The following is a 26,957-nucleotide window of genomic DNA, read 5'->3' on the forward strand; positions in this document are numbered from 1 at the left end:
ATATACATACAGTACGTACATAGATTTTTATATGTAAAACTACACTAGAAATAGGCGGTATCAGTACATTTTGCTTCTTTGGGTAACCTCTTAGTGGGTCACCGGGCAGGGGCATTTTATTAGAAACGTCTTAAAGGAAGACTTACTCCTGGGTATGCTCCACCAGAACCCACACTTCTCATACTGGAAAAGAGGCAATAGAGAAACTGCAAATGCCCAAGCCTGGGGAAGACTTTATTTTTGGACAGGGAAAGTGGTCTATGGAAAATGACATTAGTGTGAACAACTTACCCTGCCGTCAGGAGGCAGTGAATCTGTAATGCCTTATGGAGCTATAAGGAATCCTTAGTCAGCAGACGTCAGTAAAACTATATTTAAAATCTTGACCTGGGACGGCTGGGTGGCTCAGCAGTTGAGCGTCTGCCTTCGGCCTGAGCGGTGATCCTGGAATTCTGGGATCGAGTCCCACATCGGGCTCCTGTATGGAGCCTGCTGCTTCTCCTTCTGCCTATATCTCTGCCTCTTTCTGTGTCTCTCATGAATAAATAAAATCATAAAAAATAAAATCTTGACCTTTTTTCATTAGGTTGTTGTTTTAATTCTGATTTTTTAAAAAAATTTATTCATGAGACACAGGCAGAGAAAAAGGCAGAGGGAGAAACAGGCTCCCCGCTGAGCTGGGATTCCCAATGTAGAACTTGATCCCAGGACTGCAAACCCCAGGATGACGACTTGAACCAAAGACAGATGCTCAACCACTGAGTTGCCGGTGCCCCTGATTTTTTTTTTTTTAAGATTTTATTTGAAAGAGAGCGGCAGAGAAAGGGGATCATGACCTGAGCCCTAAGGCGGAAGGTGCTTAACTGACTGAGCCACCCACGGTCCCCTTCTGATTTTAAAATGTATTGATATATTGCTTTTCATTGCTGAGATTTTGGGTAAAAAATTTTTTGTGATCAAATTGTCTCATTCACTTCACCTAGTACAGGTCAGACATATCAGGGTGACTGCCTCATTTTCCCATATTTTCAGCCAGTAGTAGCATGCTGAGTTCTAGAGCTAGGCCATTCCTGTCCCATGTGGGCTGCCCCTGTCAACCTTTGCTTGGTAACTAAATCCCCACCTAGCTTTTCATAACTGCACTGCAGTCTGAAGCCCACCCTACCTAATCTTTGCATTTTTCATGTAGGTCAGACTTGCAAAGTGATAGGAAGACTTCCACATCTTCTTCCTTCAGTCTCTTGCACATTTAATCACATCTTGGCATCTGCTTCTGGAAGACCTAAACTGACACACTAAACGGACATAAAATGTATTATAAATTAGAAAACGTGTAATTTAGGTTTTTAAAAATTTTCAGGTTTTTTTTTTTTTTTTTTTTTTTTAAGATTTGAGTGTGAAAATGAAGGGGTGGGGGAAAGGAAGGGCAGAAGGAGAGGGAAAGAAACCCAAGTAGAGTCTGTTTGGTGGGGCTTTTAGGACCCTGAGATCATGACCTGAGCTGAAACCAAGTCCGATGCTTAACTGATGTCCCCACCTTTTTTAGATTCTAAGTTGAATGTGCAAAGTCTGGATATAGTGTTTTTTGTTTCTAGAGAGAGAGCAAGCGTGCACAGAGAGGATGAGATAGAATCTTCAGCAGGCTCCACCCCAAGTGCAGAACCAGAGGCAGAGCTTGATCTCATAACCCAGAGATCATGACCTGAGCAGAATTCATTCAGATGCTTAACTGACTGAGCCACCCAGCAGCCCTAGGGCACACAATGTTTTATCTTTTTTTTTTAAAAATATTTTATTTATTTATTCTTGAGAGAGAGAGTCAGAGACACAGGCAGAGGGAGAAGCAGGCTCCATGCGGGGAGCCCAACGTGGGACTCAATCCTCGGACTCCAGGATCAGGCCCTGGGCTGAAGGCGGCACTAAACCGCTGAGCCACCCGGGATGCCCATGTTTTAAAAACAATATACAAAGCCTTTGGATTTTATGTATGAAGTTTTAATTAAGAAGTGAAAATTTATTCAGATCAATTTATTTGAACTCACATCCAAGAAGAAACATTCAACTTCAGGATTAGAAATAAAAATGCAAACAGTCTACTTCTTTTTGGGTAAGAGGAGGATTCATACAAGCCCAACTGACAAGAGTACTAACAGCTTTGTGAAATTACTGCTTAAACTGTATATTCAAGTATATATCAAGTTCATACTTGGCTTACATAGAATTGAGTCACTCACTCCTAGCAAAGTCAGCATAATTTAAGTAAATCCCCGTGAGTTTTACTTTAAGTCTGAAAGCTTAGATTTGATTATAACCACAGCAAAAGTGATTATCTTTACTTCCTGCAAATGTAATCAACTTTAAAATAACAGGCAAACATCAATTTTACTAAACCTTATTAAGGGTAGGAGGAAACTACAATTGTTCATCCAATTCCAGAGTCTAAACTATAAATCCAAATTGTACTGTTATCTCTATCATCAAATCAAGCCAAGAAAGCCTATTACAGACTATCAGAAGTGAATGTGAATTTGCAGGGTCTACTAAGGGGATACTTTGAAAATCTATCATCACATTATTTTTAAGAAATTACAGAAATTACTTTAAAAGTATGCTCTAATAGTCACCTCTTAAGTGAAGAATTAGCCTTCAGGAAATCAAGTCACAAGTATTATTTATCTACATTTTATATGCTAGGAGATGAAGATCAAGATTTAGGATTATCTATTCAAAATTAAACAAAAATAGATTGCTTGTATTTGAAATAGGATTCATGTGCCCCAAATCCCTTTCCATTGGGCTTTATTTATTAGTCTATTTTTCTACATAGAAGCCAATCCATTAAAAAGTTACCTCCATTGTGCCCAATATCTTAATATATTAGAATGGTATAGGCAGACTCTTGTAGCATTGCTTACCTCTAGCAGGTCATTAAAAAAAAGAACTTTGTGCTTTCTGTTCATTCTTTAGAAATAAAATTTGAAACTGATTATGGTTAAAGCAAATTGTAAAGATCTTTTTTTTTTCCAAAATAGAAATAGTCTGCTTGACTTAAAATCTTTTATTCATTTAGGTATTACTTAACACACAGGTTTTTGTAGATTTAAACATTGTTCTCCCTGTGCTGTCTCCAGAAATAATTGTCTACTTTCCCATGAAATTTACTAAAATTAATATACAATCTGACTCATTATAGCTAAAAGTGAAAAAAGTTTTTAAATGAAAACTTTAGAGTATATTTATGAATTAGGTTTCAAGGTTTTTGTTTCATAGGAAGAAACCTATTACATAGGCCTATAAAATGATCCAAACTTCAAAGAGACAGGAAGCTGGTAACTTGATTTGTCTTCTTAATGGCTTTGGCTCATGAATAAATGATAATGGTTTGTGTTTTTCTTATAAAAAGAAATGGAATTTGTATGAGTTCTATTGGCCACATTTACTCTACTTTTTAAAGGATTTCTAATTACTAAGATATTCTTTGTATTATTTATAATAAGTCACAACTTTAACTGAAAGCCATTCTTTGACCATTAGCTGAAATTCAGGAAAGAACACAGTTCTGTTCACCAAATCAATAAATCTAACCACAGGCTGACTAAAAGCTTCCTTTAATCTTCTTCCTATTAGGTCTTCCTTTAAATTAAACCATTCTCTCTATGAATTATTTAAGTGAATGGCATGGCTATAGAAAGATCACATAGGATTCTTCATACAAAAATGCGCAAGGAATCTAAAAAAAGAAATCTATTCAGCATATTTCAAGAATTGGTGTATGAATCAAGATGCTATAGCTTAAAAAAAAAAAAAGCATAGTGGTGGTGGTGGGGTTGTTCCAAAAAGCTTAAGAAAAAGAAAAGTCAAGTTTATTTCCTGATTAGTGCAGGATGATTCCCAAAGCGCAGTTAAGTGTCTGGTCCAGACCAGCTATTAGCAATTAAGTAGTTCCCTTTCACTGTCAAGGCTCTTCCCTGAGGTGATGCCTAAATTCTTAATTTTAATATTTTATCTTGTTTCTTTTAGCTTCATCTTCTCTCACCAATAAGCTCTACACATTTCCACCATGCTGATGCTTTCTCAACTCTGGAATTTATACTTTTCAAATGCCCACAAACATTAAGTTACAAAATTTATAGATATATTTGAATCTTTCATGTTCCTCTCAAAACTTAGTCACTTTAGTTATATATTCCAATAATTACATACTTTACATTTTTAAAATTAGTTTGTGAATACTGGAGGCTCTTCCAAATGTGTCCTCACAAAGTCAGAGAAAGGGATTAACCTTTCTAAATTCCAATCTTTTAATGCCTTAAAAATTAATTTATTATTACTCTTTTCTTTTTCCTTCATGGTAAACAATTCCATTCTCAAGTCTTTATGCTTCTACTTTCAGATTTCTTTTCACTGTAGCAAATATGAAAGGAAAAATACAAACCATTTCAGAATAAATGAATCTCTTCCCTGCTCTCATTTATTAGATCATCTACTTCAAGGATATATATGGCAGTATTTTGAAAATGTTAACAGCTATTAATACCTTGAAGTTGAAAAAATAAGAAAGCCAGAGAAAATATACCACAAGCAACCAGTTTGAATATATGAAAAGCTACTTATATCTTGATTTTCATATAAACATTTTTACCATTATAAAAGACAACGTAATTATATTTCATTTTTCTTTATAAAATTACTCTTTAACAGAATATTTGTTAGCTAGTCATCCCTTAGGTTTTTCTGTACTGATAAAAAGTTATTTTTAAAAGAAAAATATTTAAAACAATAATTGTTTCACAGAAACAGAAAGTCTCATTATCAAATTCTGATAAAAAACTATAATCATGGGTAGAGTCTTACTATACTATTAATGTTCTTTCACCAAAAAATGCATATTTAGGAAGTGTTTTATTGGTAAATAAGACAAGCTTCTCAGTGATCTACAAAAGTGTCACAATAAAGATGAGGTAGTATGAGACTTTTCCACTTTTGTAAAAGGGAAATATCATCTTTAGAAGAGATATTTATCCTGATATCGGTGTTAGTGATATCCTGAGCCTCATTACTCCACAGATAGGTGCCATAATTAGTAGTTACCCTTCACTGGAACCAAGACAATCTTGAGATCACTGAGAAAAAAAATCCTAGAAAATGGTTAACAGATTTTCTTGGTTTAATTTTGTTGTAATTGCTAAAAATTTATCTTAAAGCTATTACTGAAAAATTCCATCTTTATGCTACCAACAGAACTGCAGGAAAGGGAAATGCTACTTCAACATAAAAGCAATGATACTTAAGAAACATCTATCCTAACTTGGAAAGTTGAGTCAAATTTCTTTCAATCCAGGCAGAAGCAGCTTCCTACTGGACCTAAATTAGCAGCAAGAAATCAATTACTATGATATTAAAAATGCCAATTTGTACAAAGGGTTAGATAGCTCACCAGAAGAAACTGTCTAGGAAATTTATTATGCACGGACTCTTTAAAAAAGCAGAGTTTGATAGGATACCACTCCATTTATCCTTATTATACAGGGATAATGACGTTTCTAAAAATGCTTCTGTGTTGGGATCGTAAATTTAAAATATTACTCCTAGTGCCCAGTATTGTTCGGTATGGCATTAAAGCATGTAGCTCTCAAAATGTTTTCCCTTTTTAGAAGCTACAGTAAAGACATGTTAATTCTGAAGATAGGAGTAATTATTTGAAACCTGAAAATCAAAACCAACATTAAGTTTTTCAGTAAACAGCTCCATGTTTACTTCTTGAATCTTTAGTGAAGCTCACTTTAAAATAATGAAGACTACTTAGGTCCTCTTTGGTTACCAATGGAAATTTGTGGCTGATTATAAAACTGTGGCATCTCCCCAAGATAACAGGCTCAGAGTTTCTATAAAAAGGCTAATTAGAAGCAACAGTTCATAAGTAAATACAGAAAAACACCATAGTTGCTTTAATACGTTAGTAACTACTAGTTACTAATAGTGTTATATTTTTAAAGCTTCCAGTGAAAAAGAACAATATTTGTTCTGAAGATAGCAACTCATCTAGGTTGAGTAAAAGACTTATTCAAAAAGAACAAGTGACCATGCTACAGTGTAGAAAATAAATTCACCTCCAAAAAGTCATGTTCTCATTTGATTCTTCCTCATCAGATTAATCAAACTGAGTAATACTGCTTTATAGTTAGTATTTAAAATGAAAACACTTCAAGTTTAGTTTCAAACCACCCTGTTACTTTTAGCATCCCTATTTGTTACAAAACTCAACTACACTGGCATGGATTGTGAATTACAACACACTCCACTTTACTGATCAGCGTCTGAAAAGGGGGATGGGGAAACTGTATTTTACGTACAGGAATGCCAATGGCAATAACGAGGATTGTACATGTAGGAAAGGACAGATTATTTTTAAAGAAAAGTATGAAATATGGATTTAACTGTGTGGTAATGCCTACCAAATTTCAAATATCCCTGGATTTTAAGCAAATTACAGTTAAGAAAAAAAAAGTACGTATATGATCTATTTGGTAAAAACAAAAAACAAACACCTGGTCAAAAATATTCATTAACCCCTAGTATATAGCTCTAAACAACTGATGTATCATAAGAAAAATAAACTGATCTAGACATAAACTTTAGGGCAGAGATTTATTTTGGATTTCAACTGTCCTTGTAGAAAAATTCAAAGTGACATAAGAAAAATAAAATATTAAATGAAAATATGTATATAATCATTCCCATATTCCTACACTTTTCCTAGCATTGTTGTTCTGGTGCATCAATCCTGAGTACTCTAACTTTTGATTTATAGTGATATTCCTTCAGATATAATTTCATAGAAGGAGGAATTGGAAGGGCATCAATGCCATCATAAGTTGTACAGTTACAAATAACTGTTCTGCATATATGCTGCAGGGTAAAGGGGAAAGTCCGAATTAAAGGAGTGGATAAAAGGGGCTCGAAAAACATACAGGCACTCGGGTCCTTATAATGTTCTAGGAGCCCTGTAATGTCAGGAGAATGGAAGACACAAGGATCATGTGCATCAAAGCTAAAGTTGTGATTCCACTGTTCAATTCTAGCATGAAGAGAACGACTATAGCGTCTAAAACTAACTGAGAATAAATAGTCTTCCTGTGCTGAGTCTCGAAGTAAAAAGGTACCCTCTGGTTTTCCCTCTAGTAGAGCTTCAGCTGCATATTTATCCATAACTCCCCAGTAACATGGATTATTATTGATCTGAAGGAGGTCTGGTACAAGACAGTGGACATAATCAATCTGGGTATGATACTTAGGAGGTGTTTCCAACTGCAGGATTTCTTCATCCATTTCCCATTTGGGTTTGTTTCTTTTCCTGGAACTTGTGCAAAGTGTTATAATTTCATCATCTGAATCCATATCACTATCTTCTATACTGTTATTTGAAACCAGGTTCATCACAGAGCCAGTCACAGGACCACTTCTACATGAAGCACTGTTGGTGGTTATGACACAGGGCTGAACATTGGTATGTGTAAAGCAGTTTACCTCTTCTTCTGCATTTCTTCGTTTTAGATGACCATCCCTCAATTCATTCTGAGACAAGTCTGTGCTTACCCATTCATTGGATTTGGGATTTATAGGAGCAGTGTGTCGTTTAATAAAATGCCACCTAAAGGCTAAATCTGATCGAGGTGGGAAAGGACACTTATCTAACATGAGTTCACTGATATGAATTTTCCTTTTAGATGGAAGCCCTGAAGAGTGCCGACCACTACAATTCTTTATTGGAAAACACTGCCCCACAGCATCTTGCAGTTTCTGTTTAAGAGATCGGCCTAAAAATCTATGCCCACAGGAATGATCTAAATCCAACTCAATGGATGAACAGCTGTGCTTCCTTTCTTGGCTCCTTAAAGGAACTTCAGTTTTCTCTATAGCATTCACTGTTTCAGCATCTGAACAACTTTCACTCTTTTTTGACCAAGATAATTTCTTTCCACTCCACACATAACCGTCCTTTCTGTCAGCACTTCTACTTCGACTAGTTTTGGGCCTTACATCTACATTTTTGCTATTACTTTCACTATTTTCTGCCATTTTAACAAATTTTCCGCAAATTCCAGTGTTATAAATACTGCTTTTTCAGTTTTTCCAGCAGGAAGATTCTTCTGGGCACTCTCTGGATGTATCTAAAAAAACAAAACAAAACAAAACACACTAGTCATTTGTCATTCACTTTTTTTTTTTTTTTTTTAAAGAGAGAAGAGAAAGTGTGTGAGCAGAGGAAGGGAAGAGGAAGAGAGAAAATCCCAAGCAGACTCCATGCCCAGTGTGGAGTCTGATACAGGGCTTGATCTCATGACCCTGAGACCACGTTCTGAGCCAAAAATCAAGAGTCAGATGCTTGGGATGCCTGGATGGCTCAGCAGTTGAGCATCTGCTTTTGGCTCAGGTCCTGATCCAGGGGTCCAGGATCGAGTCCCACATTGGACTCTTTTTGGGGAGCCTGCTTCTTCCTCTGCCTGTGTCATAGCCTGTGCCTCTCTCTCTCTCTCTCATGAATAAATAAATAAAATCTTAAAAAAAAAAAGTCAGATGGTTAACCAAATGAGCCACCCAGGTGTCCAACTGTCATTCATTTTGCACATATAGTTTTACATATTAAGCCCCAATCAGACATAAGATGAAAAAGCATAATTAGCATATGAACAAGATAAGAGTATTGGATATGTTGGAAGGCAGTTCCAAGATATTTTGTTTTCACTTAAATGATCTGCTTTACTACATACTAATAATTTCATAGTACCCAGGAGTCAAGAATCTGAATTCTTTCCCACAGTTAATTTTCAATGTAGATTAGAAAGCGAGGCCTCCTTTCTTAGCCCAACTGTATGCTCAAAATGTAAACAATTTCTAGTCTTGAGGTGTATCTTCTACTAATCTCTCCTTTCTTTATTTTTATTTCACAGCAGACCAGTCAGTGAATTGTTGTAAGAGACAGTGAGAAATATATGACTTGGTGTTTGAGAACTACTACCCTGTAGTGGTTCCTTACTTCCCTCTCCTTGCTTTGTTTTCTATTGATTGAAAATATAAACTTTAAGTTACAAAAGCTGTTAAGAATTTATTAAATAATAAAAAAAAGAGAATTTATTAAATAATCACCACTGAACAGCAGGAATGCCATGCAAAAATTCCCAATGCAGTTTTGACAACTCATTTCAGTAATTGGTCAACTTTACTATCAGTTTAGGCAGTTTTTAGAAAACATGGAATCAGATAAAAATTTGTTATTTCACATACACACTCTTGTGTTTTTCTTGGTAATTCTGAGAAACAAGCAAATAAATTTCTATAGGGCAATGACTTTCCTTTGAAATTGGCTAGATATACTAGAATTTACAATGTGAAATAGAGTTTTATTAAGACAAATAGTGATGATAGGTTGTAAATGGGATTAACTTAACTATTCTTAGGGAGTAAGATTTAAGCCCAGAATTGGGGGTTAGGATTCTATAACCTCAAACATTTTACAAATGAAACTTGAATTTGGAGACTGAGAAAATCAGTCTCACTCAGCATGCTGATTATGATTAAGTTTCTGATTATGTAAGAGGAATATAATCCCAAAAGTCAAGTAAATGTTTAGAGCCATCTGAATGCATTTTCAAAGCAACAGGATTTGAAACAAGCAACTGTAGTAGCAAATGATTGGCAAGTACTTAAAAGTGTGAACAAATTAATTAGACTTGCCAAATAAAATACTCCGTTTCTAAAACTGAATAGCACCTGGCGATTATACAGATTATTTTGATTTAGTGAGCTCACTAGTATATACTCATTTAAAATCCATAGGGAAAAATATTTTTAAAACTAATTTTGGAAGACATATCATTACTTATTATACCAAAATTATATTCAACATTATGCTTTGGCTGTTTGTTGACCAAGTTCTACTGAGCAAAAATAAACAAGAAACAACAAAGTAGGCTGAAGAATACTACACACTTTCTACTTTTTTAATTCAGTTGTGAAAAATATATAAGATTTGAAATGCCTGGTGATTCACTAAAAAAATAGCAAAAGAACAGTTTGTTAAACTCTATGACCAACTTTACTCCACTGGATATGAGCTCCCTCATCTCGCCTATTACCTCTACATTGTATCATTTCTTCCTTCACTTCTATTATCAGAGATAAGCTTGCTCTCTCTGTTCCTGATGACATTCCCACCTTTACCAGGGCCTGCTTCAGTTTTTCTCTTTCAAATTCTCTCTGCCTTCAATAACAAATCTCCTATAAAATCCTTTAGTGCTTCTAATGCTTCCTTTAGCCACTACACCTGCTACTTTCCATTACTAAATTTCTTAGTTTTATAACTTCATTTCCCCTTAAAATGAAAATAGCTTTTTTTTTGAAAATAGCTTTTTGTTTTATTCTGATTATAAAATAAATAATTGACTTGTTTGAAATGGCCAAGTGAAAATCTTTTTGTTCTATCCTCCCAAAAAGTCAACCCAGAACAAGGAAAAATGAGAAATAAAAACACAATCATAGGGATCCCTGGGTGGCGCAGCGGTTTGGCGCCTGCCTTTGGCCCAGGGCACGATCCTGGAGACCCGGGATCGAATCCCACGTCGGGCTCCTGGTGCATGGAGCCTGCTTCTCCCTCTGCCTGTGTCTCTGCCTCTCTCTCTCTGTGCCTATCATAAATAAATTTAAAAAATTATAAAAAAAAACCACAATCATAACATCCATGAGACTAGGAGGTGTCTATAACCTAAATCACAAAATATGAAAACAGAGTATGAATGGAGGAGCAGTAAATAACTCAGCATCAGAGAGATGGGTAACACTAGGCACAGAGGTGACATGGATGAGAAGCAAGCCAACAGAGTATGCAAAGTCCAGGACCCAAAGGTACCAGATGATACAGAAAATGTGGGTGGAGAACAGGGTGGAAAATGGAGAAGCAGGTTGAAAATATGCATAAGTACAGCTAGATTTCTCCAGTTCTTATTCCTACACTTAGAGGAGATGGGATATTTATCAGTTGGAGAAACTAAACTGAGAGGCTAAGACTTTGAATACCAGACATAGAGAGAGGGTAGAAGAGAGATTTGGGACTAAATTCGTGAAAGTTCTTACTTCCTTCTCCCAGCCAGCTCCCAGAACTCTGGTAGCCATATTTATAGCTCTTAATAAGGTACTAAAAGATACTTTGCTGATAAAAATAGAATGGTCAAAGAGAAAAGAACTCTAGATACTGACAGTTGGGACTCCTACAATAGAAAGCTGGGAGGGAGGGCCTGGGTGCCTCAGTTGGTTGAGCGATCCACTCTTGATTGAGCGTCTGACTCTTGATTTTGATTCAGGTCATGATCTCAGAGTTGTGAGATCAAGCCCTTCACCAGGCTCCATGCTCAGTGGGGAGTCTACTTGAGATTCTCTCTCTTCCTCTGCCCCTCCCCTGCATGAGCTCTCTCTCTCAAAATAAATGAATGAATAAAAACACCAATAACCCACAAACTTGGAATAATCACCCAAGCATGCAGAAAAGCTTGCCAGCCACAAGCCCCACCTACTCACACACAGCTGTCAGGCAGCATTGTTGTGCTTTATTCACTCCAGAATATGAATGGTCATAGGTCATCAGACTTTTGAGGAAAGTGTCTAATATAAACAACAGCAGAGGCCAAAACATAAAAAAAATACTTAGAAAAAAGCAAGAACCACAAAAAGAGCAGAAAATAAACTGATTTCTTCCAAGTTAAGAGATGATATTACACCTATGAATGAGTAAGAGGAGTTTGGGACAATCAGAGATTAAGAAAGTTTTGTAAATTAAAAATATGGGATGCTTGGGGCTCAGCGGTTGAGCGTCTGCCTTTGGCTCAGGGCGTGATCCTGGTATCAGGATCAAGTCCCACATCGGGCTCCCTACGGATAGCCTGCTTCTCCCTCTGCCTATATGTCTCTTCCTCTCTCTCGGTGTGTATCTCATGAATAAATAAAACCTTAAAAAAATAAAAATATGGTCACAGAAATAAAATATTCAACAGGAAAGTTGGAGAATAAATTGAGGAAATAACAGGAAATAGGAAAAAATGGTTAATTAGACAGAAAAGGTAAGAAAACTAGACGATCAAGAGACATTTCATAGAAAATAATAAAATGAAGGGGAGAAATTAAAAAAGAAACTATAGGGATCCCTGGGTGGCGCAGCGGTTTGGCGCCTGCCTTTAGCCCAGGGCACAATCCTGGAGACCCGGGATCGAATCCCACGTCGGGCTCCCAGTGCATGGAGCCTGCTTCTCCCTCTGCCTGTGTCTCTGCCTCTCTCTCTCTCTCCCTGTGTGACTATCATAAATAAATAAAAAAAAATTTAAATAAAAAAAAAAAGAAACTATATTAGAAAATTTCCCAGAACTGAAGGACATGAGCTTCTATACTGAAAGAGTCCGCGGAGTACCCAGCACAATGGGGGAAAAATACAGTTACATTGTTCTAAAATTTTAGAACCATAGAGATAAAGGGGAGATACTTAAGTTAAGAGAGTAGATGTTGTGCTATACAAGTCAAAAAATGTGAAAATTAAAAAAAAATCTTCCCGAGGGAATAAAAGTCATAAAGGACTACAAATAAATGGCATCTGGTTTCTCAACAGTAACTATGCAAGCTAGAGGCTAGTTCTGGAAGCTAGAGGCTAGTTTTGGAAGCTAGAGGCTAGTTCCAACTTTGAAAAAATAATCAGCCAAATTATCATTCAAATATGAAGATAAAATAAAGAAATTTCAGACATGCAAAGCATCAACAACTTTACCTCATACTAGAAGATATATAGTCTTCTATTTTTTTTAAGATTTTATTTATTTATTCATGAGAGACAGAGAGAGAAAGGCAGAGACACAGGCAGAGGGAGAAGCAGGCTCCATGCAGGGAGCCCGACATGGGACCCGATCCTGGTCTCCAGGATCACGCCCTGGGCTGAAGGCAGCACCAAACCGCTGAGCCACCCGGGCTGCCCGATATATAGTCTTCTAAAATTAAAGTGTACCCACAGCAAAAGACATAATGCAGAAAATAAGATATTTAACACAAGAGAGAGGAAATGTGAATTCTTAAGATGTCGAAGAAGAAAAGTTTCTAGACAACATGGTATTCAGAGCAACTAGTCCATTCCATATAACCATACAGGGCCATTGGCTCCAAGGTCTTGAAGAAAAAAAAAAAAAAGAACTGACTTCTGGAAAATTCCATTGAGAAGAATGAGAAAAGAGAATCAGGTAATTCTTAATTACACAAAAATTCAAGAGTTAGACAAGAAAGAAAATAAAGTTGTAAAATACTTGGCTCAGCAATGAATGATATTTACATATTCACCAAAACTGTGATACAAATGCAATAAGAAAATGGAAAGAAAGGAAGGAGACTAAAAGATAACTTCTCATCTATCATAAAAGGAACTCAAGTGATAATGTCTGGTAATCGACGAATCAAGAAAGAATAAGCATATGATTTAAAATTTAAAGGTAAATATCGGAAAAACAGTTAAAAGATTCGACGTAGATGCCTTCGGAATTGGTAGGACTGTAGAATTTATCTTCCCTAAGCTTTCAACTTAATTTTTAACTTGGATGCATATATCATTTTGATGAACATAAACAACAGTAATTCATACTAATCATGATTAATTCAAACTAAGCTTAAGTTATCAAAAAAAAACCCAAACTATGCATAATCCTACCAGCTGTAACCATTTTAATATTTTTAGTATCTCTATGCATGTATATGACAAGGATGCAGTTTCACAGCACAATAATGGCAGCCATTAAGCAGTATAGCGTTGTTTTTTTTGTTGTTGTTAAGATTTTATTTATTTATTCATGAGAGACGGAGAGAGAGAGGCAGAGGCACAGGCAGAGGGAAAAGCAGGCTCCCTGTGGAGAGCCTGATGCAGACTTGATCCCGGGACCTCGGGATCATACCCTGAGCTGAAGGCAGATGCTCAACTGCTGAGCCACTCAGGCACCCCTGCAGTACAGTTTGAGTCCAGTTTATCTGAAACTCGCCATATGATGTGAAACCTCAGTTTTTTTTTCATCTGTAAAAACAGAGATATTGATGCTATTTCATTCAGCTGTTGAGGATTAAATGAAATAATGTATGTAAAGTATTCAGTTCAGAGCCTAAATGTATTAAGTAATCAATAAATTAAAAAAAAGAAACATATTAGATATAATTTTGTTAAAGCACATAAGACAGTTTATTTTATTATTTTTTAAAAAGATTATTTATTTATTCATGAGACACGCAGACTGAGAGAGAAAGGCAGAGACATAGGCAGAGGGAGAAGCAGGCTCCTTCAGGGAGCCCAATGCTGGACTCGATCCCAGATCCTAGGATCACGACCTGGGCCAAAGGCAGGTGCCCAACCACTGAGCCACCCAGGCGTCCCAAGCCAGTTTACTAGAAATGGTTCATGGAAAGTCTGGGTGGTACAGTAATTTGATCATCCGATTACTGGTTTCTGCTCAGGTCCTGATCTCAGGTTTGTGGGATCGAGCCCCATGTCGGGCTCTACACTCAGTGCGGTGTCTGCTTGAGATTCTTTCTCCCTCTCCCTGCCCCACTTGTTCTTTCTCTCTCAAATAAATCAATAAATCTTTAAGAAAATAAAAAGAAAGTTTGTAAGACAACATCACAGGATACTTCTATCTCTAGTCCAATTCTAACTACAAAGTTTATGAGCAAACATAATTTTCAGGGGGCTAATGGTTCAGTAAAAAAGGATCAATATGCCAGATATCGCTGGAACTCAAAGAGACCATGAAGCTAGAAAACAATTTAACACTTTCTCCCAGAGATCTAATTTCCAACCTTATCCTGCGTAAGTTTTTATTTTATTTTTTTTAAAAGATTTTATTTATTTATTCATGATAGAGAGAAGCAGAGACACAGGCAGAGGGAGAAGCAGGCTCCATGCAGGAAGCCTGATGTGGGACTCGATCCCGGGATTCCAGGATCATGCCTGGGCCAAAGGCAGGCACCAAACCGCTGAGCCACCCAGGGATCCCCCTTGCGTAAGTTTAGATGCAAACATAACAGATATACTTGGCAAGGCTTACCAACTTGTATATAATAAGTACTAATCATTTAAGTATCTCTGGATTTTAGGTTAACTGTTCTTACATGTGCCAATGCTGCAGATGTCCATAAAATCAAGTGACATACCATTGCCCTAGATGAATGTTCCATACATTTATTTGTACTTAGTGAATGCACAGAAAATCTTGACTTATTTTTGTATGTATCTTAGAATTAGTGTTATATAAATTTCACATAGCTATTGTTTTGCTACAAAACTAAGTTCATGCCTCCGAAGTCCCTTCCACTTTTATAAATTATGGCAAAAAAAACTGATTTAGTAAGACATATCATATCAATATAGGGTCCAAAATGCCATTTAATGTTGTAGTCTTCAAAATAGTAAGAAAATTTAACTTCTATTTATATTTGTATAGACTTTAGAAAAATGAAAAATCATTAATATTGAATACATGGTTGGCAATGTTCCCATCACTCATTGTCAAATAGTTACTTGTTGGATGCTGTGCTGCTCCTGAAGGAAGAGTGTGAGTTCCAAAAAGCTGAAGACTTAATGGCAGCCCTCTCCATTTCTTTATTTACCTTTAGTGGACTGCACCTACTTCCATGTTTGTGGATTATATTACCTTAAACAAGAGAATCTTTAGAATACTTTGCAAATAGACATGATCATAGAAATTTTATAACATAGCAGATCTCTAGTTAACTCAGAGCAAAGTACTGAAGCTGTTGAAATTTAAGGTGTTCTAAAACTGATTATCTTTACTGGGATAAGTGGCTCTCTAAAACTATTTAGCAGATAAATTAAGAAGGAAAGGCAAAACAAAACATTTAACTGGTCACTTCATGGTATAGGTAACATCTTAATTACAAGTAACTGCTTAAAAAAATCTGTGCTATGGAGAGATCTTTTTAGAAAAAGATATTCAGGATTTCCTTCACTATTACATGATTTCTTTACAAATATGATAAAAATGCACCCTGTATATAAACTGTCTCATCTTTATGGTTAAATACACGGAAAAATAATTTTCTAATCTGTTCCACAAATTTCATTAAATCTTAAAATTAAAAAATCTTAAAAAAAATTTTTTTGAGTGTGTGAAAGCGGTAAGGAATAGAGCAGAGGGAGGGGGGGAGAGAATCTTAAGCAAGCTTCTCGTCTGCCATGGTGCTCAATCTCACCACCCTGAGATCATGATCTGAGTTGAAATCAAGAGTCGGGTGCTTAAGCTTAACCGATAGGGCCACCAAGGTGACCCAACCTTAAAAGTCTTAGAAATAAAAAAAATCCAATCACACTATTCTCAATAAAAATAACATTTCTAGTGAATACCCAATTACTTTTATTTTTATATTTTTAATGACTAAAAATGAGTTTTAGAAAAGTGCTTTAGTGTCTTGCCTATAGAGGTAAAATCTCAATTAAAAAAAAAAAGTGTTGAGTTCTGAATCTGAATGAATCCTTTCAAATAGCCTATCATTAGTTCTTGGAGTTCTACAAACTTTATAAATGAGGAAGAAAAAAATACAAAGTGGCTTTACTATTATTTTTATGTAGTATAGAAATCTAAGATGATACTTTAAAAGGTGCTGACAAATCAAAGATCTTTGCCAGTAACTACAAAGCTTTTTTTTTTTTAAAGGGGGGAACACATCACTTGGGAGAAGGTTGCTTTGGCTCTTGATTCAATAATTAATTTTTTATGAAGGCAGCTAAATTACATTGCTCTGGGGAGTAAACAGTGACATCTTTTAAAAAAATTATTATTTCTTACTGAGCAAGAGGCAAATATCTCAAAAGCAAATTTATATAAAAGCTATTTTCAAGAAAGCAAGTTCCCAGATTCCCAGTAGCTATCTAATCCCAGATTCTACCACCAATTGCCAAGGACAGTGAACCGAGAATGAATATCCAACATGGCCATTCTACTAACAAAAGATTTAAATAACATTTAATTAGTTCTACTGTTTTTTTTTTTTTAAAGATTTTACTTATTTATTCATGAGAGACACAGAGAGGCAGAGACATAGGCAGAGGGAGAAGCAGGCCCCATGTAGGGAGCCCAATGTGGGACTGGTTCCCAGACTCCAGGATCACCCCAGGCCGAAGGCAGGCGCTAAACCGTTGAACCACCCAGGTGTCCCTAATTAGTTTTATTGCATAAAGCCAGATAGGTGGTGTAATTCAAGATTCCTAGAGAAAACTATTAAAAAGCCAATAATGAGGGACGCCCAGCTGGCTCAGTAGGTAAACATGGAACTCTCAATCTCAGAGTCATGAGTTTAAGGCCCATGTTGGGCATGGAGCCTAGGGAAAAAAAAAAGGGGGCCAAAAATTAAAGGGTTAAACTTCATCTATCTGGAAAATTCACTGTATTCTCTATGAGGTTGGGTAATTCTTTAGTAATTCTCTACCAGAGCATTACTGTATATATTAATTATTCATTGAACGACTACTTTATCTAAAATGCTGATGCATATCCAAGACCAGAATTCATGTAAATACCAAATTAAAATACATTTGATACTAAAATAATTATTTATTACACTACATAAATAATTTATAAGTAAATTATTACTCCTAGGAATTTTCTGACCAAATCCACAATTCCAAAGTTTACCTGCTATTATGTGTCCCAAAACTCCCTGAAAGCACTCTGATCATAGTTTGTGATATTTGAATTGGATTCTATGGGTCATAGTCCTTAACATTTGATCATAGTCTGATACTTGAGGAGAATTCTGTGGAGACATTTAGAGCCCACGAATGGAATATACTGGATATTGGCAGATGAATTCCTTGAAATGTTAAGAAAAAATATAAAACCAGGTTTGATCATATGAAAAGAATCTCTGAACTAAAAACATGTTGTTTTTTTCCCCTCATAACAAGAGCAATACAGTTTCATTTTCCAGTAAATATGTTAGTATCTCCTATTTTCACACTACCAAGTCAGGGCTCGTGGGACTTAACTGGATTAAAAAACAAACATAAAAAGGAATTACTGATTAGTACCACTACATCCTCCTTCTCCCCACACTCTCCACTTACTTTTCCAATTATAGTTTGCTTATGCCAGTGGGCACTAGTTCTAAAAGGTGTTAATGCATATTCTAGAGAGATAGGGGTTTCCTTATTAAACAAATATATGAATGGTTTCCCTCTGAAATATTACAATGCATATTTTGCAAAAGGTTCTGAGAGGTTCTTCAGTTAAGAAGCCTGCTTAAGCCATAATTTCCTGTATTTAGCTCATAGAAATCCTTTTGGAGCAAATTTTATGGGGAATATTAATTTGGGCTAATATTTAGATGATTGTCCATTCCGTGACCATGCCAAAGAGAAATGTTCAGGAACCTATCACCAAAGAAGGTTAATCTCGAGTGAAGAGAGAACAGAAAACTAGTAGCTGGCTTTTTAAAAATGGAAGGACCTTAAAAGAATCTTAGAAACCAGAATATTTAAGACATATGATTTTAACTCTTAGGGAATAAACTAGATTAAGGAGATTCATTTTCTTTCCAGTTTGTAATTTTTTAATTATAAAAACAATATATGCTCAGTAAAAAATATACAGAACATTTAGAAAATTTTAAAAGGGGGGGGGGAAACTGGAGTTCAATTACCTAAAGGCAATCAATTTAGAAATTTGGTCTATTTCCTTGTAGTCTTTTTCCTTGTAAGAGTAATTTAGTCTAAAGAGAAAATTTTAATGTTTTAAACAACTATAAAAATTAACAATCTATAGTTTTTCACTACACTATATTTAAAAATGAAGCATGGTGCAGATGAAATAGCATGAAAAGTTAAATCATCAAACATGGGCTAAAATTCAGACTTTGTCACATACTAATCATATCACCTGATTTTAAAATCTCATTTAGCTTCAGTTTTCACATTGCAAAATCTGGATAATGCCAGCTGCCTTATGTTTTAGTTCCAGGATTAAGATGTATGAAAATAGCATATATTAATGAAAATGCGTATTAGCTACTTTCTAGTAGTACTCAGAACTTTTCATGTAGAAATTTCTAAAAATGAGAGGTGGGAAAATAGCAAAATTTTTTAAAAAAGGAACAAGAGGAAACAAAGGCCACATATAAGGCTTGAAAACCTGAGGCTGAGGAGGCTTCATATCATAAAGCACTTTGTATTACTCCTGATATTAAACACTGTCTTTTTAAAAGGTTAAAAAAATTCAAATTCTTTACAAATATTATGGGTGTAAATAACCAAAACCTCTAATTATTAAAATATGTAGTTTCTTGCAAGCTAACTTAGTAAATACAGATTTCAACAGAAAGAGTAGGTAAAGTTTTTCTTAACTGATTATAGATTATTCTTTCTATTGCTTTATAATAATTACACATGCTTATATTTAAGCTTGGGTGACAAGTTTTACCTATTCAAGTTTTAACACACTAGTATAAGGGGATTCTAGACTTAAAAAGCTTTAATGTCCTAATGTGTTTTACTAAATTTCTAGTTTTATGGCAACAGTTATGAAATGGAGCAGCAGTATGGTAGACTACCTAGAATCAGATGGTAAAAGACCTGTGCTCTACTTCTCATTTTGACAGTTGGTAGGAGTGTGACTGGACAAACTACAACCTCTTTGAGTCTTGGTTTCTTTATCAATAAAAGAGTGATTATATCTGTCTTGCTGTGTAAGGATCCACTATCTATGTAACAACACAATCAAATACTGTGGCTGTCTTTAGCCACAAGAACTGGATAGCTGGGAATAAAACTTTATTGCCTTTTATACCTTGAGAAGTTTACATATATGCAAGTATTATTTACTCCAAAAATAAACAGTAACTCTCAAGACACTTTCAGAGATAACACAAATTTTCAGATTTCTAAACTGCCTTCAATATTATTTTTTCTTTTTTTTAAATTTTTATTTATTTATGATAGTCACAGAGAGAGAGAGAATGGCAGAGACACAGGCAGAGGGAGAAGCATGCTCCATGCACCGGGAGCCCGATGTGGGACTCTATCCTGGGTCTCCAGGATCGCGCCCTGGGCCAAAGGCAGGCGCCAAACCGCTGCGCCACCCAGGGATCCCTCAATATTATTTTCTTCAATACTCTGTTCTCCTCAGTTATATTCTATTCTTATTTTTTTAGAGAGCGGGAGAACACACACACGCTTAAGACAGACAAGGGTGGGGAAGGCAGTGGGAGAGAGAGAATCTTTTTTTTTTTTTTTTTTGGAGAGAGAGAATCTTAAGCAGGCTCCATGCCCAGTGAGGAGCTCACCTGGGGCACAGTCTCATGACTCATGAGATCACAAACAGAGCCGAAATCAGGACACTTAACTGATAAGCCACCCAGGTGTCCCTCTCGGTCATTTCAACCCTCTCTTCCACCCTTATCTTTCACATAATTAGTGATTTTTACGTCGAGTACACATTTCATTGAAAAAGTATTTTTTAAACTCCTTCTATAGGCAATACTGATATGCTTCTTAGATAAACTGAATCTCTAAGAGTATACGATGTAGATAATACTCATCACCAAAATGGTAATCATGTTTTCTCACCCTATTGCCCTTGAGAACAGTATTTGTGAGCGTAAGCCTCCTATAAATGGTTGCAACAGAGCAGAGCTAACTAATCTTCATGGCAATTTAAACTCTGACCTTGCTGTCATTTTCAGTGAGTTCATTCAGCTACCCACTTCCTATGAGATACACACTGTTAATGATAAAGAAATCCATCTGGAAAATTTTGACAGCCAGAACAGTAACAGCTGCAATGGATTTTTTTTTTTAAGGCTGTGCTATTCTAAATAACCATACAATTTTGCTAACATTTAAGTTACATGCATTTCATTACCACACTATCTTGTACATGTTGTTTGAATGTCTGTTTCCATCAAGACCATGAACTCATTGACATTAAAATTTATCGGCATTTGACTGAAAGAGAAATATAATCGTGAAAACATACTAGCAAAAGTAAGAATATATCTTTTAATACTTGAAAACTTTTACAGGATAATGCTAAAAAAAAAACCCCTCTATTTTAAACAAAAGCACTAAGTATCCACCCAAAGTACCCTGTTCATAACACAGGATATTAGTAACAATCAGTTTTATACATCCATGAGTTTCTCCTATATACCATAAATAATAATTGATGGAAGTAGGTATCTCCATTTTAGAGATAAGGAATCTGATATCCAGAAAAAGTAAAGCATAGTCAAGGTCATACAATGAATAACTGTCAGAGCGAAAAATAAAACCTAGGGCTGTTCAACTCTAAGGCCCAAGCTCTTTCCATACATGTTTAATTTGTAAAGGGAATTTTTTCTTTAACCTGTGGATCAAACGGCTTGATTGCTAAGGCAGAGTGAAGGGAGAGAAATATAGACACCATTCATGGTTTTAAGTCATATTGTGTTATAGATGTCACAGGGCATTTAATATCTATAACTCTTGTTCCAATTTACAGATCCTTCTTATGCTAAGCTCTGAATAGTACTACCTTGAAATCTCATCAAGATAATAGACAAATGTTATCAGAGTTCATCTTCAATCCCATCGTCTTATGCAGGGATCTTCGCTCGGATTAAAAAATTACAAATCAGTCTATCTAAAAATTAATGAATGATCTTCAAATAAAATTAAATCACTCGGAAAGAATCATCTCCGGTATCTTTTGCTGTTGTGGGAAATCCACAATAGGTTGGCTATTTTTCCACAAATCCCAAGCTCATTTTCAGCCAATCATTCTTCCTCTTCATTGATGTACCAAATTTAAGTATCTAGGAAGTCTAATTGGAACCCTAGTACTCAAAACAACTTTCACACAATGCCAAGACTGTAAGAACAATAGCACCGTTTGTGTAACTGTGCAACTTTTCACAATGGGAACTAGATTGAAAAACAATGGGGAAATGTTTAGGACAGAAAAACGTCCCACTTATTCATAAACTGGTGTCTGATGCAGACTAGAAGATGGGTACCACACAAATATGTCACCGTGAAGGTATTCATCAGACACCGGTCTGCCAACATGGAAGAACATGGGGACATAAACTTAATGGCCAAGACCTTCGTTGAGATTATAAGGAGCGAACGAAGCATTCAACCATATGCTTCAGTTCTGGCTCTTCTTTTAGATCTAAAGACGTACTTCAGTGAATTTTAGGTGGGGTCTGAACGGGGAAATCCAAGTTACTTTCTTCTTAAGGGATATACGTCCACCCCCAACAATCATTAACGTGCAAGCCTACCCCCAGGAACTGAGAACTGAGATTAAAGTCTTCCCTCTTTTTTTAAATCTCTATAGAAACGACAAGGTGAAGGCACGAAGGATGCCAAGATTAAAGGTTTGGGAAGGGTCTCGTTCTCCTCGAGAACAAGATGCTCAAAGACTTCATTCTGTAACAGGGCCCCAAGGAGGAGCTGGACTTGGTCAGGGACTCGGATATGGCTGCGGGTTAGGGAGCCTGGAAGGTGACAGCAGACCCTAATCCGCGAGGCCGGGAAGCAACCACCCTTCCCCCACTCACCTCTCAGAGCGCAGCTTGACTGGGGCTGTCCGAGGAACTGCCGCCATCACCATCGCCGTCACTCGGGGTGCTCTCTAAGGCGGAGAAGGGAGGCCCAGCCACTCCTGCACCTCAGGTAGGTCCTAAAAGGAGGATGTCTTTCTGCAAGCCCCCACCCCTCGCCTCAGAGTTCCCGTCTCATTCGTGGGGGTCACCGCCTCCACGGGCTCCCAAGGCGCTGCCATCACTTCCGTGTTCGACACCCTCCCTTTCTTCCTCACTCCCCCAGCAACCGGCTTTTTCCCTTGCACGCGGCGCGCGGCTGACGCCACCACCCTGCGACTTCGGTCCCGCCCGCCGCTGGGCGTGGGCGAGCGGGGGCAGGCGCAGTGCAGCGAGCACGTCGGAGCGCGGGAAGCGGCCCTGCGCGGGCGCTTGCAGCGCGCCTTTCCCCAGTGGTGGAGCTCGGTGGGCTCGGTGAGTCCTCCTTCCAGGTGCCGGTGTCCGCGCACTGAAGAGAAGCGGGTCCTTTTCCCGGTTTATCGTCTGACAGACCCTCTGCTCTATCTCGTTTGTGCCGCTCGGGTGGGGGAAAAGGTATCGCCGGGAGACTAACTTGCCTTCTTCCCCTTCAGCCGCCGTCTTTCCTTACCTTTAAAATAATGTTAGCTTTTATAAAACCTTTTTAGGTGGGTAGAAGAAAAGATGCCTGCCACACAGAAGCCGATGAGATTTGGACATACCGAGGGACACACAGATGTCTGCTTTGATGATTTGGGGAGGTAAGGTCCTTTGTGAAACGAAAAGATCGTTTCGGGTGTAAATATTGGAACTTTAGTTGTTATAGGTCAGCTAAGCAGTCAAGCTAATATGACTCACCCAGGCAGAGAGAAATAATAAGGCTGAAATCTAAAATGGTACATATATTTTCCTTAGGTTTGTTGTTCGATTCGGGCCGCCATTGTAGTCTTAGTGTATTGAAAAAGTTAACGAATGTAAAATTTTATTTCCAGAGGAGTTAGAAAGATGTGAGCTTTCTCCTGTGTATTCCTTTTGTTGACTTCCTCTCCGTGTCCCGCAATATTATTTTGTCAGATCTCTAGCTACCTACTTGTAAAATTCAGTGGCCCGTTCTATTTTTGGTGTAGTATCTTTCCTTGGCTTTTGTGATGCTGTTTCGTTTGATTAATTGTTGCTTTTAACTTTTTGATGGCTTTTTTTCCAACTTAATCCCTCGCTTGATTGCTAAGTTGCGATATTTCCCGGAACCCTTTTATCTTTCTGAATTCCATTCCTCTGCAGTACTATCCAGTTGTGTGGCTTCCGGCTGTCACTCCTGTGTTGATTCATTCATTGAAAGAAGATTTGCGTGTCAAGTCTGGTGGAGACTACAGATACAGTAGTACAAAGCACAATCTATTTCTTCATTGACCTTAAAGTCTTTTTAGATTGACAGACCTTGAGCACAAAGTAATGTATGTTTAGAAATAGTAAGTGATAGGTGTAATAATAAAGCATGTATGAAGGAAAGTTGATATGGTTTGAGGAGGCAGTTTCTCTGAGGCATTGTTTCTTGAGATGAGATCTGAAGATTGAGTAGGCATTAGGAAGTATATAGTAAGATGGGGTGGTGGTGGCATTCCAGACAGAGGGAAGACTGCAAAATTCCATTGGTGGTAGGGACCATGGAATGCTCATAGGACTGAAGGAAAGGTAGGGATGACAAAATGTAGAGTATGGTGCAGAGGTTCATGAGAGATGAATCTGTGAAGGTAGGCAGTGGGCAGCCTACCTAGGACCTTCTGGGCTTTATTAAGGAATCTTGTTTTTATTCTAAAACTAGTAGGAGTTTATTAAAAACTTGAAGTAGAGAGATGTGATCAGACTCTTGTTTTTGAGAAGTTACACAGAGGATGAATTGGAGAAGTAGAAGTGAATGCAGAGACAGGAGTTCTCTGTATTAGTCTGTAGTGGAGTGTGATGGAAGCTTAGACTAGAGAAGACCTGTATGGAAGAAAGGGGATACATTCAGGAAATACTTAAAAGATAGAATCAATAGGATAGGTCAGACATTAAAGATGAAGGGGAGGATCCCTGGGTGGCGCAGCGGTTTGGCGCCTGCCTTTGGCCCAGGGCACGATCCTGGAGACCCGGGATCGAATCCCACATCGGGCTCCCGGTGCATGGAGCCTGCTTCTCCCTCTGCCTGTTTCTCTGCCTCTCTCTGTCTCTCTCTGATGACTATCATAAATAAATAAATTTAAAAAAAAAAAATTAAAAAAAAAAATTAAAAAAAAAAAAAAGATGAAGGGGAGAGGGAGATGTATGGGATAACATCTATGTTTCTGGGGTATCCATGGGTGGTTCAGTGGTTTAGCGCCTGCCTTTGGCCCAGGGCGTGATCCTGGAGTCCGGGATCAAGTCCCACATCAGGCTTCCTGCATGGAGCCTGCTTCTCCCTCTGCCTATGTCTCTGCCTCTCTCTGTGTCTCTCATGAATAAATAAATAAAATCTTAAAAAAAAAAAAACAACTATGTTTCTGGATGTTACATTTGAGGAAATGATGCTTGCGAGGTGCTTATTTCAGAGGTAGAATGTGGGTGGAAATTAGGAGTTTTGGAATATTTCTTTGAGATATTCAACTAGAGATGTAGACAGTTGGATAAATGGTTCTAATGCTAAGAGAAGAAATGTGTTAGAGATAGAAATATCTATCTTGCTGATACCACCTGGAGTTCAGGATTGAGATCCTGGCTGGAAATCTAAATGTGGAAGTTGTCAAGCAGATATTCAGTGCTATGAATTTAAATGAAATCACCTGTGGTGGGAGTAAATGTAGTTAAGAGGTTTAAGGGCTAAGCCCTGGGACACTGCAAAATATTTAGAGATTGAGTTAGAGAAGGAAGATCCACTAAGGAGACTAAGAAAAGGTGACTACAAAAGGTGAAAACCAAGAGACAAGAATGATGTCTATAAGGACAATGAAGTAAGCATTTTAAGAAGGAAATAATAAACTATGTGAAATGCTGGTGGGTAAAGTTAAGGACTGAGAATTCACCATTAGAGTTAGTGATGTAGAGGCATTGTGTGATCTTGGGCTCTTTTAATGGAGTGGTAAGAATGAAAGCCTTGTCACAGTGAATTCAAGAGAACAGGAAGGATAGGAGTTAGGATGACACACAATGAGTAAGGGTAATTGGATAGGAATGTGAGGTCAGGAAAGGTCTTTAAGGTGAAAGATACAGTATATATATGAGTGCGGATGATTCAACAGAGAGGGATAAATTAATGTCAGAATAGAAAGAGGGAGAATTGCTGGAGTGATGACCTTGAGTAGGTGAGAGGGGCTACAATATAGTGCACAAGGGGGAGAGAGGCTAAAGATAGGAGCATGGTCAAATTCATAACTGGAGGAAAGGAGCACCTAGAAGGGATGGGGAGAACATGTGGCCAATTTTTGTAGACTGTTTATGTTTTCTGAGTAAAATAAGAAGCAAAGTCATTACGTAAGAGTGGGGAGGCATGGGGCCCCTGGGTGGCTCAGTACCTTTGGCTGGGGTCGTGATCCCGGCCCCTGGGTTTGAGCCCTGCATCGGGCACCTTGCTCAACGAGGAGCCTGCTTCTCCCTCTCCGGCTCTCCCTGCTCATTCTCTCTCTCTTGCTTACTCTCTCTCTCTCCCAAATAAATAAAATCTTTAAAAAAAAAAAAAAAAGAGGGGAGGCAGTAGAGGTTTGAAGAAAGAGTAGATATGAGATAGGTGATTAGAAGAGTGGGAAAGCTGAATGGCCTAGGGAAATGTTAGTTGGAATACTGGGCAGCACTGAAGGCCTTCTTTAGGTTAGTGATCATGAATTTAAAGTGAGACCAGATAACCTGGTTATGTGTTTTTCTCCAGCCATGTTTAGCTCTGCAAGTGCAAACTTAGTAATAGGCAGTAGAGTTGGATTTAACCAGGGTTGGGGTTTTGCCAGGTAAGTATGACAAAGTGAAAGAGGTTTGAGAATGAGGCAAAGTCTTAAGGACAGACTGGAACCTAAGCCAGATTAAGAAAGATGTGAGAATTTGAAGGGAGTGAGAGACCGTAAGGAGGTAGTTTCAATAGATTGTAGAAATAAAAAATAAAAAATAGTTGAAGTTAGGATATTAAGGGTATAAGGTGAAAAGGTAAGTGATTAAGGTGATTGAAATTATGAAGCAGGGAATCCCGGGTGGCTCAGCGGTTTAGTGCCGCCTTCAGCCTAGGGCGTGATCCTGGAGACCCGGGATCCTTGCATGGAGCCTGCTTCTCCTTCTGCCTGTGTCTCTGCCTCTCTCTCTCTCTCTCTCTCTGTTTCTCTCTCTGTTTCTCTCTCTCTGTG

General features: G+C 37.4%; 2 protein-coding genes across 3 annotated transcripts in view; one reads left to right on the forward strand and one right to left on the reverse strand.

Annotated features, from left to right (window-relative positions):
• Positions 1-1,426: 1,426 nt before the first annotated feature.
• SOCS4 (suppressor of cytokine signaling 4) lies at positions 1,427-22,893 on the reverse strand. The gene is made up of 2 exons (XM_055303696.1): positions 22,618-22,893; positions 1,427-8,171 (listed from the first exon to the last, which is right to left on the reverse strand). The coding sequence occupies exon 2, from the start codon at positions 8,077-8,079 to the stop codon at positions 6,757-6,759; it is 1,323 nt and encodes a 440-aa protein (XP_055159671.1). The 5' UTR covers positions 8,080-8,171; positions 22,618-22,893; the 3' UTR covers positions 1,427-6,756.
• Positions 22,894-23,004: 111 nt separating this feature from the next.
• The window catches only part of WDHD1 (WD repeat and HMG-box DNA binding protein 1), a 60,113-nt gene continuing 56,160 nt past the window's right edge, over positions 23,005-26,957 (forward strand). The window contains exons 1-2 of one of the 2 annotated variants that reach the window (XM_055303694.1): positions 23,005-23,073; positions 23,286-23,378. In XM_055303694.1, the coding sequence (XP_055159669.1) occupies positions 23,302-23,378 (77 nt within the window). In that variant the 5' untranslated portion in view covers positions 23,005-23,073; positions 23,286-23,301. Of the gene's footprint in view, positions 23,194-23,285; positions 23,379-26,957 lie in introns of both variants that reach the window. The other variant, XM_055303693.1, reaches the window with a different exon arrangement.

Source organism: Nyctereutes procyonoides, unplaced genomic scaffold (genome assembly GCF_905146905.1).
Source record: "Nyctereutes procyonoides isolate TBG_1078 unplaced genomic scaffold, NYPRO_anot_genome, whole genome shotgun sequence".
In the NCBI taxonomy this organism is placed as follows: Eukaryota; Metazoa; Chordata; class Mammalia; order Carnivora; family Canidae; genus Nyctereutes; species Nyctereutes procyonoides.

Coding starts and splice junctions, on each gene's coding strand:
- SOCS4 (XM_055303696.1), bottom strand. CDS start 8,079: ATGGCAGAAAATAGTGAAAGTAATAGCAAAAATGTAGATGTAAGGCCC.